The sequence below is a fragment of the Festucalex cinctus genome, chromosome 1 (genome assembly GCF_051991245.1).
Source record: "Festucalex cinctus isolate MCC-2025b chromosome 1, RoL_Fcin_1.0, whole genome shotgun sequence".
NCBI lineage: Eukaryota > Metazoa > Chordata > Actinopteri > Syngnathiformes > Syngnathidae > Festucalex > Festucalex cinctus.
The window spans coordinates 20,297,368-20,315,296 of NC_135411.1; the positions used below are offsets into that span (position 1 = coordinate 20,297,368).

General features: G+C 41.2%; 1 protein-coding gene and 1 long non-coding RNA gene across 2 annotated transcripts in view; one reads left to right on the top strand and one right to left on the bottom strand.

The window, feature by feature from the left end:
* Nucleotides 1-17,929, top strand: part of LOC144019038 (leucine-rich repeat-containing protein 52-like) — a 44,179-nt gene that overhangs the window by 23,705 nt on the left and 2,545 nt on the right. Inside the window, exon 2 of the mRNA XM_077521843.1 lies at nucleotides 5,337-7,582. Within this exon, the coding sequence (XP_077377969.1) occupies nucleotides 5,337-5,662 (326 nt within the window). The 3' untranslated portion in view covers nucleotides 5,663-7,582. The remainder of the gene's footprint in view (nucleotides 1-5,336; nucleotides 7,583-17,929) is intronic.
* On the bottom strand, nucleotides 16,178-17,858 carry LOC144019044 (uncharacterized). The gene is made up of 3 exons (XR_013283570.1): nucleotides 17,535-17,858; nucleotides 17,171-17,351; nucleotides 16,178-16,996 (listed from the first exon to the last, which is right to left on the bottom strand). It is a non-coding gene; the product is annotated as an uncharacterized LOC144019044 (long non-coding RNA).

The following is a 17,929-nucleotide window of genomic DNA, read 5'->3' on the forward strand; positions in this document are numbered from 1 at the left end:
ATGCATGGCAGGTTAATTGGGCGCTCCGAATTGTCCCTAGGTGTGCTTGTGAGCGTGGATGGTTGTTCGTCTCTGTGTGCCCTGTGATTGGCTGGCAACCAGTTCAGGGTGTCCCCCGCCTACTGCCCAAAGCCAGCTGAGATAGGCGCCAGCACCCCCTGTGACCCTTGTGAGGAACAAGCGTCAAGAAAATGAATGGATGGATTATTTTTTAGTTATTTAACCAAATAAGTTAAGTCAAATTAAATTAATAACCCACAAGGCCTGGGTTGTTTTGTGGATTATTCATTGATCCATTTTTTTGTGGTAATTCAGTAACCCAATTGAATTGGATGGGAAAGGAATCAAGTAAACGTTCTCAGTTATTTGTTGTGTAAAAGTTGTCCATCCATCCATCCATCCATTTTCTTGACCGCTTATTCCTCACAAGGGTCGCGAGGGGTGCTGGCGCCTATCTCAGCTGGCTTCGGGCAGTAGGTGGGGGACACCCTGGACTGGTTGCCAGCCAATCACAGGGCACACAGAGACGAACAACCATCCACACTCACAAGCACACCTAGGGACAATTCGGAGCGCCCAATTAACCTGCCATGCATGTCTTTGGAATGTGGGAGGAGACCGGAGTACCCGCAGAGCACCCACGCGGGCACGGGGAGAACATGCAAACTCCACCCAGGAAGGCCGAAGCCTGGACTCGAACCGGAGTCCTCAGAACTGGGAGGCGACGTGCTAACCAGTCATCCACCATGCCGCCGTGTAAAAGTTGTGTCAAATTAAATTAATAACCCACAAAGCAACCCCATGTTTTGGGTTGTTTTTAGTGTTGTTCCGATACCGATACTGGTTTTTGCAGAGGCGCCGATACTGCATTAAAACAGCGGTATCGGTATCGGTGAGTACTCACAAGTAACATGCCGATATCAATTAATTCCAACGCTAATATAGGATTTTGGATGCAGCATTTTGTGTCTTGCTCGTGCACGACATTCACTGATATGTTTCATGTTCACTGCATGCCGATCTAAGATATCCTATTGGCCCTTGAATGCTCACAACCAATGGCAGGACAGCTTTTTCATGTTGAGGGAAAAAAACCTTAGGTATCGGTATGGTATGGGTATCGGCCGATATTGCAAAGCTGGGTATCGGTATCGGGGGCCAAAAAACGGTGTCGGAACAACACTAGTTGTTTTGTGAGTTATTAATTTGATCCAACTTTTTGGGTTATTCGGCTAACCCAAAAAGTTGGAGATGACAGAGGATCCGATTCAGTTTCGCATGTCCAGCACTTCCTGGACTTTAGACATTTCTGAGCAAACCATCCATTCATTGTCTTCCACCTATCCGTGATTGGGTTGCATCAGCTCTAGCAGGAAAGCCAAAACTTTCCTCTCCCGAGCCACTTCGCCATGCTCTTCCAGGGAAATCCAAAGTGTTCCCAGGCCAGTCCGGAGACATTCTCCCCAGCGTGTACTGGGTCGTCCCCAGGTCCTCCTCCTGGTGGGACTAGTCCAGGAGGCATCCTAACCAGATGCCCGAGCTACTTCGCCTTGCTCCTCTCAATATTGAGGAGCAGAGGCTTAAATTTTGGTTCTTCAAGTCCAATTTGACATAATGTCTTTCCACCGTTACAGAAAACTACAGCAGAGAGAGCTGGTTTATTTTCAGGCTCAGTTTTTTCAGATCAAGTGTCACAGAAAACCATGTACTGTCATGACTCGAGTCATGCAGGAGGTTTGTTTGGGGTCTTGTCTCATGCCTGGGTTCACGCCTGAGTCAAGTTTGAGTCCATGACCTGTTAAGTTGAGGTCAAGTGTCTGTTTTGTACCGATGGAACCAGCATCAGGTTTCGGCTGGTTTGGTGTTATGTGAGGTCAAGAATCTTTAATGCAAGAGGCACTCGGCATGTAACTACAGTGTTTTTGTTTTACTTGAACTGATGCAACCGACAAGTAACTATGTGATGTCAAGACTCTTTAAACTCTGGAGCCAGTCAGCAGCCAATCAGATAAATCCATGTCAGTCCTGTATCAGCTCTGTATGGTGATGAGCCAGTCAGCAGCCAATCAGATAATTCCATGTCAGTGCTGGTACCCACATGTCTAGCGTCAACCAGTGAGATCGATTCACTGTCTATTTACGCTGTCTGAGAAATGTGTGTGTAGCCGGATTATTACTCTTTGCTCCTCAGTGCTTCTCCGCAGCCCAAGGGGGCTTGACATCTCGTGATTCTCGATGCATTCTCGTTGTTTTTCGTTTAGTCAAGTTATGTATGTATAATAAATAGTTAAACCTTATTTGTGTCTGCGCTTTGGGATCCAACCTTCAGCACACAACATGTACAGCAAAGTCCTTGGATCACTTCTGTAGGGAATTTTTGACAAATACATAAGAATTCTTGTGAATGAAAGAAAAAACATATTAAGGAGGTGCTGTAGAGCACAACAGACGTGTTTAAAATAGCCTGTCAGGTCACTGAAAATGTAATTTATTGAAAACCAAGGATTCTGACTTTTTTTTGTAGTCGCTGCTAGCTCTGCAAGATCCCAGTTCAAGTTTTTCCCTTTTATTTTCTGGTTTCGTGCACAGCCTCAGACAAGCCTGTGAAGAAGAAAAGGGATTTGAATAATTCAACTTTCGTGCGGTTTTGCCCGGTAATTTAAAGCTGCATGAAGATAGTGTGACATTGTCGCTTGCGGTTTCCTATTACAACAAGGTACCATTGCTAAGCACGTGTAGCCTCGGCACATGATAGATGGAGCTGAATGAATTATGTTCTATGCAAAACAATACGTAACCCTTTGAATTATTTATCAAGCTCTTTGTTTGAACTTGAATGCCTCTGGGATGCTATTTATGGTTCACACGAACAGCGAGAACCAAACATTTTCTGCCAAAGTAAAATTTCTTTCCTCAGAGATCTTTGCAGCTGTTCTAAAAGAAGCCCCAATCAAACTGTGCTAAAAGTCATGATGATGCTGTGTGCTGCTACCGCTGGCATCGCAATCTCATTACAACACTCACGCAAACTTCTGATTATGCTCATTAGCTTGGGAGTTTTGTAATACATGCTCCTTCTGCAACGATGGAACATTTGTTTATTGGTATCCACCCACCGGCTGCAACATTATGACCACCTGCGCACGCTAATCAAAGCCAATCAGAGCTGTATCAAACATTCAGCCTTTTCAAAGACAATTGTTCATTTAACATGCTTAACTCATTCACTTCCAGTCATTTTCACAGAAGCAATCCCCGTCACTCCCCGCTCTTTTACTTGATTTTGACTGATTTTGCAAGGCCCATATGTGTTCTATTGCTATAAAAACACAGAACCTACGAAAAGAAAGATTAGTCTTTTCTTTTATCAGGAAAAAAAAGTATATTTATATCTGTTTCCAATTTGCAGCAATTATTCACAAACCTGTTGAAAACACTGGCAAAAAGAGCTTGTTGCATCATGGCCCTGGCTGATCTCTTATACTCTGCTACCACCTGTTGGCCATTCTTTTGGAATACTAGTAACTACCATTGCTTTAATCCACCTCTTCATTTCACAAGCTCCATCCAAGAAAGATTAAAGTCTCTTCTTTCATCAGGAAGAAAAAAAATGTACATTTCTACCCGTTTCCGTTTTGCAGCAATTAGCATTAGAATATAGCTAAGTTTCATCATTATTCACAAATCTATTTAGAATTGTGAGTTAAATGAGCTTTTTTTTTTTTTTTCTCAACATGGCCCTGGTTGATCTCTTATACTCTGCTACCACTTGCTGGCCATTTGTGTAATAACTACCATTTCTTCAACCATTCAACCGAGAGGCTGCATCAAAACCTCTGTATGCTCTAGCATTAAAAAAAAACAAAAAAAAAAACAAAACATCTTCTGGACACTTAAAACATTGACAATACACCTATACGTTTTTGGGAGCAAATGAGTTAAATGTTGTAGTTTCAGTGTATACAACTGCGCTGCATCATACACTCTAAAAAGAGAATTGTTGAACCAATTTAAGATTACAAATTGAATTGTTGTTGAATTGTAGTTCAATGAACTCATAATTACTTAAACTTAATATATTCACTTTGGACTAACTTAATTCAATCGTGTGTTACCACTTGAAGCCTTTTTTCTTAAGTTGTCAACAATTCAATTTGTAATCTTAAATTGGTTCAACAATTCTCTTTTTAGAGCGTACTGAGAGTCATGTCTGACATTTTGGCAGTGGCAGAACGTTAGGGTGAGCTGACCTTAACATATTCAGAAGTACTGACCTACATTTGCAACCTAAAAAAAATGGAAATTGGATTAATTCGTTCCCAACAGTCTATTCTCTTCATTTCATAGCGTTTCTCCTGGCTGCACTGCTTCCAGTACTGTATGTGGATGCTGTATGTGACTTTTCGTCCAATCACATTTCAGCCTCTATGTGCTGCCATGTTAATCTAATCTGCCTTCAGAATCAGGAAGTGTAATTTAATATTAAGCCACGGGACTGTTTCTTTAACCAATCTGATTTCAAATTCACTGCAAAGGCTTTACAGTACAAAACAACCCACATTTTCTGGGTTGTTTTACATAAAACAGATTGACCTTAGTAGTATTTCGGTCTATTTGTGACCCAACTATTTCAATGTGCAATTTTTAACTCATTCACTCCCAGAACATTTTTTGTTATTTTACTGGATTTTGACTGATTTTGCAAGGCCCACAGAATATTGTGTCCTATTGCTATCAAAACATGGAACCTACCAAAAGAAAGATTAGAGTCTCTTCTTTCATCAGGAAAAAAAAAAATTACATTTCTATCTGTTTCCATTATGCAGCAATTAGCATTAGAATATAGCAAAGTTTCATTATTATTCAAAAATCTGTTTAAAACAATGGGAAAAAGAGCTTTTTGCAACATGGCCCAGGTTGATCTCTTATACTCTGCTGCCGCCTGATGGCCGTTTTTGTAATAACTACCATTGCTTTCAACCATTCTCTTCAGTTCAGAGGCTGCATCATATACTCATAAAAAAAAACAACATAAAAACGTATAAATACGTCTTTGGGAGCATGGCAATATTTAAAATAAAACGTATTTAGACGTTTTTGGGAGCCAATTAGTTAATCAGCAGTGAGAGCGATGTACTGTTTTTTATTTAAATGTTTTGTTTTTTTCTCTTAAGTATTCTAACTTAATAACCCGTAGGCAGTATCTTATTTTGAAATGACTTGGTCAGAACCATCAAAAAGCCCAAAACGGGTCACAATACTGCCTACGGGCTACCAAACATGCTTGTTCCGGTATAATTCTGTTGTCTGATGCTGATTCACTGTGTACGTAACAGACGAGGGCCAGACCGTGTGCAGTTCCCCAGACGACCTGCAGGGCCGTCGCCTCGGCGAGGCGGGCATGGAACTACGGACGTTGTGCCACCACACGTTGGGTTCCTGGGACTATCTATTCTTCGTCATCATCGGCTTTGTCATCTTCGCCGCCGGCACCGTGTTGGCCTGGCTCATGGGGGTCATCATGGTGCTTTACGAGCGCTACGTCAAGACGAAAGATGAGCACCTGGAACTGGACGAGGAGGAGGAAGGGGTCGCGTTGTCTGGGCGGACCGCACGGACCAGGAATGAGCATGAGAACGCTTTGTTAAAACACACTGTTTAGGAGGTCCGCTTTGGATTCTCACAGTGCCTCCCATCTTGCTTGCAGGACCTCCTGGATGTCCTAAATGGGACTCTCATCAGAGAGGAGGAACCGGATACAAACACACAATGGAGGCTACAGTGACGTATGAAGTATGAAATAGTTACTTATTCGTGTCTCGTTTGGGTCAAGTGGTCAGTCAGGAAGATGGTGAGTCAATCTGATTCTTCTGCACTCTTAAAACAGCTGGGTCAAAAGTAACCCAAATTGGGTGAAATAGCTAATCCAAAGAAGACTACACAAAAAGATGGGTTATTTATACCCAGCACATTGGGTGGAGGATTTGACCCACTCGACTGGGTCAGGATTTTTGATCCAAAAAAGGGCAAAAACTGATTCAAACACAATTTTCTAACCCCAGGTTTACACCGGTTGCGTGTGCGGTGCGGCTGCGGTGCGGTGCGTCTTGACTGCGTGCTCCGGACGGGTCAATTTTTTGGCCAATCCACACCGGCTCCGCACAGCTGCGGTCCGGCAGCTCCGTCGCCGACCACTTCCCGCCGTGTCTCGCGTGACCGCGCGGTCATGTGGCATTAAAAACAACGACAAACACACAGAAAGTCTGTGCTCAACAGAGAAGCAGAAAGAGAGATGGACTTTTATTATTTTGTGGCTTTCCGCCTCCAATATAAACCTCTCCTCGTCCATGTTCGCTGGTGTCTAAACCGTGAATGAGCACCTCGCACGTTAACTCCAGGCCCGTCTACGCCCACATCACGTTTTGCAAGCATGCTTGCGAAATAGGAGCTGGCGAGTGTTTTATCTTGAAAGGTAACCGGAAATGTATTTTGAAACTGCGTCGGTCTTCCTGTCCCGCTCGATGTGTTTTGTGCTAGCTTGCCATTTGCCGGAGGCCTACCGCTGCGGCGTCCGGCAAAAATAGAAAATAGGCTATCCTTGCGGAAGGGCTGCGGCACGCCGCAGCTGAGACGCAGTCGACACGCAACGCACCCGCAAGCGGTGTAAACTGCACCATTCGAATGAATGGAATCTAATTGCTTGCGTCGCCGGACCGCACCGCAACCGCACCGCAACCGCATCCGGTGTAAACCCGGGGTAAGAGCGTAACATAAAATTTACTGTACACATCAAAACTGTCAAAAATGGCAACCAAATCCAATCTTCAAACCAGTTTGTTGGATCCAACCTTGGGTAAAAGGAACTCATTGTGCTCAAAATCAGCATGTGAGCGAGTTAGGAAAACAACCCAGCATTGTTTTATTATTATTTTTTTTATGTGCGGTAACTCATAATTTGAGTGTTTGATGGATGGTCCACTACCTCGCAAATCAGAATATAGTAGTAGAAGTAGATTCCATCATAGGGCTAAATATTGGACTCCTGTGTACGCATTCAAACTGTTTTTAGGTCACAACTAAATTCTCATGCTGTAAAAGTCAAGCGTTAAAGGTGACAAACAAGTGTGAGGTAAAAGAATGAATGAGAATGAGACGACCAAAAGTGGTCATTTTGTATAGCGGTTTAAAAAAAAAAAACAAACTTCCATTGTTACGTAATATGCTGTGGGCAAACGTCATCTCTATGTCGATCCTTGACCTGCTGACCTTTGATGAATTGCTGATACAATCCAGTTTGCTATAACAATCACTGAAAACATTTATCTTTTATTATGCAAAAAATGATCAGTGCCATTCATTTATTTATCATGAGAACAATAAAAAGCGTTTGTTGATGAATGTTGGTTGTGTGTTTTCCCACAGATAGCAGCTACACATGCTCAACTGACAGATTCCTTCTTCACATTAAATCAAAATGAAAACATATTGGACACACATCACAGCGTGTTTGTCGAGTGACTAGTTGGCATGCAAAATCTTCCACGTATGGGTAGACTGATGACGCACCAACAAGCCTTAGAAGGTGAGGACAAACGTCTGTCTGGTTACGAAGAAGCATTGCTATTCAACAATTTTGACGTACACTTGTGCTGCACTCTATTGCCGACTGTTGAATTAAGATAATTACCTTTTTATTAGATTAAAGTTTAAAGTTTAGAGGGGAGTGCAATCTTCATACATCCCATCACTTAATATTGCAAATGCTGAATGTCAGGCAGGTTTTTATTTAATTCAATCAACTATTTATTCCTAAATCATGGTTCATTTACAGCACTTATTTGTTTGAGGCTTTTAAACAAAGTTTTAAAACAATACAAACTTATTTAAAACCACATAGTATGAGCGAGCGCAGGATAAATGGATAAGACAAAAAATATTGCACAGAGTTACAGTCCATTCGTCTGAGTTTACAAAATACAAATCCCATTTTAAAGAAGTACATTATACAGTAAAATTAACCTGCAGTTGTTGCTTTCTGTAGTTGTAAAAAGCAGGATTGAAGAGGATTTCAAATGCAATAATCTTCGTCAAAAAGTAGGCTGAGCTTCTTCTTCTTTCAAATAGGCTACAGCAGGGGTGTCCAAACTTTTTCCTCTGAGGGCCACATACAGAAAAATAGAAAGCTGTAAGGGCCACTTTGATTTTTTTTTTTAGTTGTTTATTAACACATTCATTACCAGACCAGCAATAAAATGCATCATTTGACGTCTTTTTCCGTCAATGGCAGTGAATGAGTTAAACATGGTAAAAATCAATGAAGCAATTATAAATTGTTGATATAATGTGCAGTTACTTATTGAAAACCGCTAACAGTCACAAGGCAAATACTGACCCCACTATAATAGATATGCCTCTCCACTGAGCAGCAGCTGATCCCAACTTGACATTATGAACCGCAACAAGAAAAATCGGTCGTCAACTGACCAGACTTAAGAACCATTAATCTAATGTGATGTTTTCACAAATTGGACCTTGACACTCAGCAACAAGTGGATGAAACTATTTTTATTTCTGAGACTGAATTAATAGCTGCAAATTTCTCTTTGCATAGCTAGAAATGTTTAATCAACCCTCTTTTAAATTATTTTTCGTATTTGCCGCGGGCCGACAAAAAATGTATGGCGGGCCGCAAATGGCCCCCGGGCCGTAGTTTGGACACCATTGGGCTACAGTATAATAGTGTGCCATCATGCTGACAGTGGAATCACACCAAAGCTTAACAGAAGGCAGAACAAAATAGACTCATATATACACTTTAGTGCTCCGATGAGGATAATTGATGAAGGCCTGTTGTGTTGTAGAATCTGGTTTTTGGTCAGCAAGCTAGCTGTGGTGCTAGCTGTGATGTGAGTTTCTCGGAAATCCATTTCTCATGACAACAAAAAAAGACGTAAGGTGACACCAACATGCATAACCCATAACAGAACAGCATACTAGTTTAATGAACCTTCTGATATTGTTCTTCAGTATCTCCTGATAATGAAGTGGCACTGTTAGATACCAGCTTTTTCTTTATGGACCCATTTGAAAGCGATTTGAAAATAAGAGCTGCGATTAAGATACACAGCGACCTTGTTGCAGCAAGGTTCTCCAGTTTCAGCTGGTGTCAGACTTACTGGCGCTCACTGAAGGACACTTACTGGAAAAGCAGCATTCAATACAAGTAACACTTTGTATGAAAGCCTTTTCATGATCCAGTGACGACTATAGGATCGAGACATCTCTTTATCATGAAGGTAACAGGAGAAACTCAGGAATCAACGTGTGTGTCTGCTCTTTCTCATTCCCATTATTGACTGGAGGTGGATGGAAACAAGAAGGCCATGCTATGCTGACATTTTTACTGGTGATATAGCATACTGTGAAGTCCACTAATACGCTTAATTCTACTGTCTGGCATCCTCAGTGTGTCAACAAAAATAATCACACAAACGAATACAAACAAAGCTGAAATGTGTTAATTCAAATTCACTTTTACCATATGAAACATGAGAAGTGGACATCTAAGTCTCTGAAAGATTAATAGTCAAACTAACATTCAAAATATTAGATACATTTTCCAATACAAAAGATGTCTCAAAAATGATGTCTTTATAAAGGTAATTATGGTGAATTTTGAGTGACAGCAGGGGTGGTATGCCGTATTAATTAAAACCCCTGGGCATTATCTTATTTTGAAATGACTTGGTCAGAACCATCAAAAAGCCGAAAACCGGTCACAATAACGCTGAAGGGACTATAGCAAAACTGAACTCAAACATTTTGCTCCCAGTTATATATTGAGTAATCAACAGTATTTGGTCATTTAAGTGGAAATTTAAGATACACCCCACAATCCTCACTCGAACATTTTTGACCAAAAATAAAAGGCGATAAAAACATGGAACCCACCAAAAGAAAGATTAAAGTATCTTCTTTCATCAGGAAATAAAAGTATATTTCAAGCTGATTCTGCTGTTCACCAATTAGCATTACAATTAGGGGTGTTAAAAAAAAATCGATTCGGCGATATATCGCGATACTACATCGCGCGATTCTCGAATCGATTCAATAATCGGCAGAATCGATTTTTTATTTTTTTATTTTTTTTATTTTTTATTTTTTTTAGGATTCACACCGTGAGCATGGAAGAATGTTATATGAACGGAACATTAAGCCTTAATATTTTATTTTAATGCTGTTCAAACATGAAACAGATTACAACCTCTATAAGACTGAAATTTCAGATAAATAAATAATACATTTTCATATAAATCTTACACTCTACAAGCTTACTGATTAGTATTTTCAAAATTTTAATGAAAAAAAATCGCAACAATCGACTTATAAATTCGGATCGGGATTAATCTGTATCGAATCGAATCGTGACCTGTGAATCGTGATACGAATCGAATCGTCAGGTACGAGGCAATTCACACCCCTAATTACAATATAGCTAAGTTTCATCATTATTCACAAATCTAGTTAGAATTGTGAATATTTAAGCTTTTTTTTCCAACATGGCCCTGGTTGAGCTCCTTTGCTCTGCTGCCACCTGCTGTCCGTTTGTGTAATAGCTACCATTTTTTCAACCGTTCTTTGCAGTTCAGAGGCTGCATCAAAGCCTTCTGTAAGCTCTAAACATAAAAAAAATGTATAAATACGTCTTTGGGACACTTAAAGCATTTAAAATACTTATATGTTTTTGGGAACAAATGAGTTAAACAGCTCCCACTATAACACGATGAGTCCTCCATCTCTGCAAACTACTACACTACTGAAATCTATTCATTGTTGAAATTCATAACTCACTGAACAGAATGCTAATTTGTGTGAGGACAAATTCCTTTTTTCCTACTCTTGTATTGGATGTCATTAATGTCGAATAGTAAATGAGTATACTTTTGTACAATTAAAAAAAAAAAAAAAGTTGTCTTGTCCATCCATCCATTCATGCTAACGTAGTAGTCAGTATATACATTGTACACTACACAGCTACTCCACGCATCCATTTGACCACAGTCGCATCCATAAATGGTCAAATCCAATGCAGAAATTTCCTCGCCTGTGGCTGTTTATGCTTCGGCACACTTGTGCGGTTCTACTGAACTCGAGGCGAAATAGTCGCTTGCTGATGGGAGAAGTGACATCAAGTATGAGCGTCTCTAACTCGCCGTAATAGGCCATCTCATCTACTTCACACACACACTAACCAAATAGGAAGAAAATCCTTCTCATGGAGGAACAGAATGACTTACAAATTTAGACATGGGGGATGAAGAAGTGGGAGCCTGCGTTCCAAATTTGAAAAAAAAAAAAAAAAAAGTCACTAATAATCGCTGCCGCATAGACATGACAGCATTCAATTAGAACGAGCACAAGTTATATAAAATGCTTAGGCAGACACGGGCAAACATGCCAACTCTGTATAGTGAGACCTTCTGTACTAAACTTGCTTTTCCTGTCAAATGTGTTACTTTAGTCGCACTAATGCCTGGTTTGTTTTCTATCTGTTTTTATTGTTATATAATACAGCGTTTGCGGTTTCTAACACCACTTGTTCCACTGGCGGGTGGCGAGTTTTGGACCTTGGCCTTCAGTGGGGATTTAAATTACCTAATCTCTTAACTCATTCACTCCCAACCATTTTCACTGAAGTGTTTTCCTGGATTTTGACTGATTTTGCAAGGCCCGCAAAATATTATGTTCTATTGCTATAAAAATATGGAACCTACCAAAAGAGAGATTATAGTCTCTTCTTTCATCAGGAAAAAAAGTATATTCCTATCTGTTTCCGCTGTGCAGCAATTTGCAATAGAACGTAGTCTACGTTTCATCATTATTCACAATTCTGCTTAGAACTGTGGGGAAATCAGCTTGTTTTAACATGGCCTGGTTGATCTCTTTTACTCTGCTGCCACTCAACCATTTTCTGCAGTAGAGACACTGCATGAAAGCCTTCTCTATGCTCTGGTATAAAAACAACAACAACAAAAGGACGTATAAATACGTCTTTGGGACACTTAAAACATTTAAAATATGACGTATTTATACGTTTTTGGGAGCTAATGAGTTAAAAACGATCACGCCGCAAAATAATCTACAAAAACGCCATATAACTACATGTGCCGAAGAGATAAAGGCCTCCTTTCTTTGCTGCTGCCCACCTGCGTAAGCTAGCTTTAGCGCCAGTGTTGCCACAGTTACCTTGAAAAAGTACCTTTGTTACTTTACTGATTACTTGGTTTTAAAAGTAACTAAATTGCATTACTGATTACTTGATTTTAAAAGTAACTAAATTAGATTAAAAGTTACTTTTGTAGTTACTTTCAGCAGCTGCCGATAACACCATCTCAACATAAAAATAATGCGGTAGAAACGGAGTTCCAAATACTTTATTGAAAGTGCATTTTTAACATGAAAATAGTTTTTTTTATGAAAAACAAAATAGACAGTCTCTCTTGACTTCTTGTAACATAAATACTTTTTATAAAACAAAAAGTAAAAATCAATCCAGGTTGAAAATGAAAATCCCCTTAATTCCTCTATTGTTTGTTCCGCTATTCCAAATGTGTACACTTGAGTCGACTCGCGCATGCTGAAAACGTGACTTGTCTGACGTCACTCCCCCTGGAGAGAGGGCGGAGACGACCTCATCCCATAATGCTTCACGGACCAGTTGAGGATGGAAATAAATTATTTTTTACCACCTTTATGGTCCATAATGTACACTTTTTTTGTTGCCTGTTGGTTAATAAAACTAGTAGTAAAAGTATCATCACTTTTGTTTTGAATGTGCAAACCATTCACGACCAGACCATGGCTGAATTCAGTGTGGTGATCAATGACTTCTGCCTCATCTTCGCAGTGAGCGGCAGTTGTTTGTGACTGTTACAACAGTGAGCTATTTTGCATTATTCATGAAAATGTAGAGTCACGCATTGAATCTCTGGACAGTAACTTTAATCAGATTACTTACTTTGAAAAGCAAATTTTTAACTTGTTACTTAGTAACGCGTTACTGGCAACACTGTTTAGCTAACGCAACACTGTTTAGCGCTCATACATAGCCTACTGCTCTGAAAGTGGCCCAAATATCTACTAGGTTTTAAAAAGCCAGATACAACCGTGTTGGTTGACCTAGCCTCAATACAGTTGTTTTTCTTAAAACGACTTAAACGTGAATTTTTAATCATGTCCGACATATTTGTATTTGTATTAGGCTAGCTGAGCGAAAGTGCAGAGTGGCAAATCAAATTTTTTGATCTTGGGCCAGCAGAGAAGGTCCGTATCGATTTTGCTCTTCTACCGTACTTCACAGTGACTGTTATGAGTTGCTGGCCTCTGGCTGCTGATTGACAGACAACAGGAAGTGGCTTGGCAGAATGGCGGATGCTGCTATTGCTTTTCCATATCCGCACACATCAGGCTCAGGGGCCTGCCGGCTCTGTGCCCCTCCACAAGGTCCTTTCAAAGGATATGTTGTGTCCTTCTGTGCACACAGAAAAATAAATATACTGTACAAGAATACTATGTATGCTCCACAACACAATGGCAAGGACGTGCACAGGTTCATGTGTGATCCTGATCCAATAGAGGCGTCTGCGCAAGTGAGATAATGAAAATCCATAAGCTGCAATTCAAAGGGACCAAGACAGACACATGGACTCCGCAAATTGTCCCGCTATATTTTTATTCGAACTGCCAAGCCTGAAATGCTCTTAAAAATCTTTTGATTCACTTTATCCCTCTTATCTGCAGCGTGTCTCTTTTTAGCCTTCCCTCAGGCTTTGTTTATTTTTCCCTCAGGATATTTTGAGCAGTTTTCTCATAACATCAAGACTATTTTTTTCTTTATCCTCCTGTTTGAAAGAAAATGTTGCCCTTTTCGGAACTATGATCGTGCACTTTTTAATAAAGAGCGAGATGATCAGAGCGATATGAGTGTGATATCAGCAGTCAGCTAAGCCAGATTAAACAGTGCAAATGGAGAGCCAGAAGCCAAAGAAGAAAATCTGCCCAAAGCTCTTCACTTAACATATGAAGTGGATTTGGTTACATCTCAATCCTGAGTATGAAAATGAATGCAAATTTGACATTTTATTTTTAAAGATAGATGACTCGCACCGTGAAGTCAGCTATGAGTTGGTATTTTTAAGTCAGAACTACAATTTGATTCAAATTGAGCATACGTTGAAGTCACAACTTTGGAATGACACTAAGACAAATCCCCCCCCCCCCTTTTTTTTTTCTTCTATTGGTTATTTAATAGCATTACATGGACTCATACACCAAAGACTCATATACCAAATCCGTGTTTGTATATTTACTATTTGAGCACAAAATCCTGAATCAATTTGAATGGGTTACTAATCATAGTTTATAGAAAAACATGTCATAGTCCAAAAAAAAAAAAATATACAATTTGGTCATCATGGTAAATGGAATGCACTTATATAGGGCTTAAACAGCATCATATGTTTTCCAAAGCTTTTGACCAAGCCTCATATTCGCCTTTTTGAAAACATAGGCTATCGAGGGGTGCTAACACAGCTGCGTCAAACTATAGCAAGGTTTTCCTAAGTTTAAAATACCATACTTGGACTCCGGGATAGGGCGGCACGGTAGTCGAGTGGTTAGCACGTCCGCTTCCCAGTTCTGAGGTCTCCGGTTCGAGTCCAGGCTCGGACCCTCCTGGGTGGAGTTTGCATGTTCTCCCCGTGCCCGCGTGGGTCTTCTCCGGGTACTCCGGTCTCCTCCCACATTCCAAAGACATGCATGGCAGGTTAATTGGGCGCTCCGAATTGTCCCTAGGTGTGCGTGTGAGTGTGGATGGTTGTTCGTCTCTGTGTGCCCTGCGATTGGTTGGCAACCAGTCCAGGGTGTCCCCCGCCTACTGCCCAGAGCCAGCTGAGATAGGCGCCAGCAGCCCCCGCGACCCTTGTGAGGAATAAGCGGTCAAGAAAATGGATGGATGGATGGACTCCGGGATACACTGACCAACAGCAGAACTCAGAGTGTGTTTGTTTGTTTATTTATTTTTGTTCTTTTGGTAAAATTTTAAATACATCCATGTTTTGTTGTGCCAACTAGCTAACATGAAGCTAACCTGGGAGGGTTTCTCTCCGGTTCAGCATCCAAGTTTGCAAACCCCCTTTGTGCTAGGACGGCGTCAGAGGCCAACAGCGAAATTACTGCCTCGGGGGGCATTAGCTGAGCTTAACAGTTTGATGTAATGCTCAATAGCCAGCTAAACAGTTCAAAGCACAAAGTACCATATCTTGAAATGGGGTGGGGGGGATGTGCTAACCTTGTAACCTTGCTCTCACAAGATGAATTCTCGCGGTATTAGTGAGTTCACAAACTCCGGAGAATACGTCTTGTACCGCTCCCGTTGATTTCCACCGTTCCGAACCACTGGTGGTTCAGACCAATCACAGAGCGACATTGTGTTAGGGGCGGGACATGCAACGGTGACGAAACCAGGAAGCCAGCGCCAACGCTGAGGCTAACAAACAAACAAACAAACAAACAAACCTAACATGGACGAATGGATGCTTCAAATTACAATTCATTCTGTTCTTGCGGAATTACTCACCGTTTCCTTGTTGAATGTTGAACAGCGAGGGGCGCTTCGTGGATTTCTAGCTCGTTCGTGCTCCCCCTGCCCTCAACAAGAACGAAGACGAAAGTGGCTGTGATTGGTTAAAACAAATGTGCACAATGCTGCACGTCCAATCAGCTCGAATTATTGTAAAGCATGTCCCGCCTTTCGTGACCAAATTACCGTGGTGAGGTACCAGATGGATATTGCGGAGAACTCCCTTGAGTGAAGCGCAATATCATTCTGGCTATTGCCAGGATGTGCTTGTTGGTGGTCAAATAAAATGAATGGTCATGATGATGGGCTTAACCCCAAGCTAGCAAATCTTGAGTTGTTCTTGTTCCTATATATGATAATTTGCCTGTCTTGTTTTATTTGAACTTTTGTATTTATGAATAGTCTAGTCTTTTTTTTTTTTTTTTTTTAACAGTGAGCGTTCTTAAAATGCTATATACATAAGTTCCATATGACTGAAAATAATTTCGCACCATAAGTCCTGAAGCCAAAGCAAACGCCCCCTGGTGGCCACAGGCATGAAGCTTTCAATGTGTTTATTTGGGGATGTCCTCAAATTTGTGCAATAGTTCACTTAAATACATAAACACTTTGGTTATCAACATTATTGCACACATAAAATACAGATCAGTTTATACAATTTATCTTATACATAAATAAAACACAGTGGCTCACTGGTTAGCACGTCCGCCTCCCAGTGAGATTGAGTCCGGGCTTCGGCCATCTTGGGTGGAGTTTGCATGTTCTCCCCGTGCTTGCGTGGGTTTTCTCCGGTTTCCTTCCACGTTCCAAAGACATGCTTGGCAGGTTAATCGAACATTCTGAATTGTCCCTAGGTGTGATTGTGAGTGGTTGTTCGTCTCTGTGTGCCCTGGATTGGCTGGCAACCAGTTCAGGGTGTACCCCACCTACTGCCCAAAGCCAGCTGGGATAGGTTCCTGCACCCCCTCGACCCTTGTGGGGAAAAGCGGCTCAGAAAACGGATGGATGGATGGATGGATGGATGGATGGATGGATGGATAAAACAGCCATCCTCCTATCTCTCGCTCCCAAACTGTGGGTTCACATGAACTATTTATGGTTTGGTTTTTATTGCATCTTGCAACCTCAGCACACACATTCACAAATCCCTCATGAAATATAAAAGCAAACAATTCTGCTAAGAGCTGTTAGGCTCTGCATGCTTTTTGAAGGGCCCCGGGCGTTGGCGCTGAAGCGTAAGCAAGATGTTGTCCGTTAGTCCCCTAATGACGATGTGAGTGTCGAGGTATGCAGCCAGAGCCTTCAGAAGTTCCATCACGCCTTCCTCCTCCAGTATCAAGCTGCAATGTGAAAAATCTGAGGAAAGATTGAGCCAAAAATGACGGGTGAGAGACGTTTGCACTACCCGACAACCGCCCACCATCACGGAAATATTCCTCATCTGTAATCAGTATCTATCTCATGCCGGCGTGTAAGGCCCTGAGGCTTATGTACAATGAGGAGGGAAAACACATTGAAGTCAGTTCCTACCTACTGGTTTGCATGATGAAAAAATGAATGGCCCACACAGCCCACAGTTGCACTCCTGTGGGTTGATACGCCTGAAGCAGGGGGCAAAATGTGCATAATGTCCAAAACGTAAAGATAGATGACGCCAACCAGCCACACCATTAGGTACATCTTCACAATCGAATGAGTTCTAGCACATGAGCTGCAGAAAGCGGATTACATAAGAAAGCAGTTTTAATTTAGCATTTTCTATTTAGTGGTATAGAACTGCACTGAGATAATATTGAAAGAATCTGAAAATTGATTTTGACTCTATATTGATTTTCATGAATTTATATATAAGAAAAACTTGGACGCCCAGAAAAGATGAAAAAAGTGGACGTACCTGGGCAAATGAGGACATTTAGACACACTACCTAAGATATAAAGATAGCTAGCGAGCAAGCTATGCAGTAGAAAAATAACTATCTATCTAGATAGCTACATTAAAAAAAATAAACCCAGACGCCTGGACAAAAAGTAGACATGCCTGAGCAAAAGAGGACGTTTGATCACCCTACCTAAGCTATATCGCTGTCTAGTTAAATAGCTAACTAGCAAGCTATCTATATAGCTATTTAGATAGATAGCTATTTAGCTCGCTAGATAGTTGTGATGTGTCGGTCATGAACGAGCCGGTACGAAGTGAACGATGAGAGCTGGCTCCGTCATTTTCTCTCTCTCTCTCTCTCTCTCTCTCTCTCCCTCCCCCCCCCCCTCTCTCTCTCTCCCCCCCCCCCC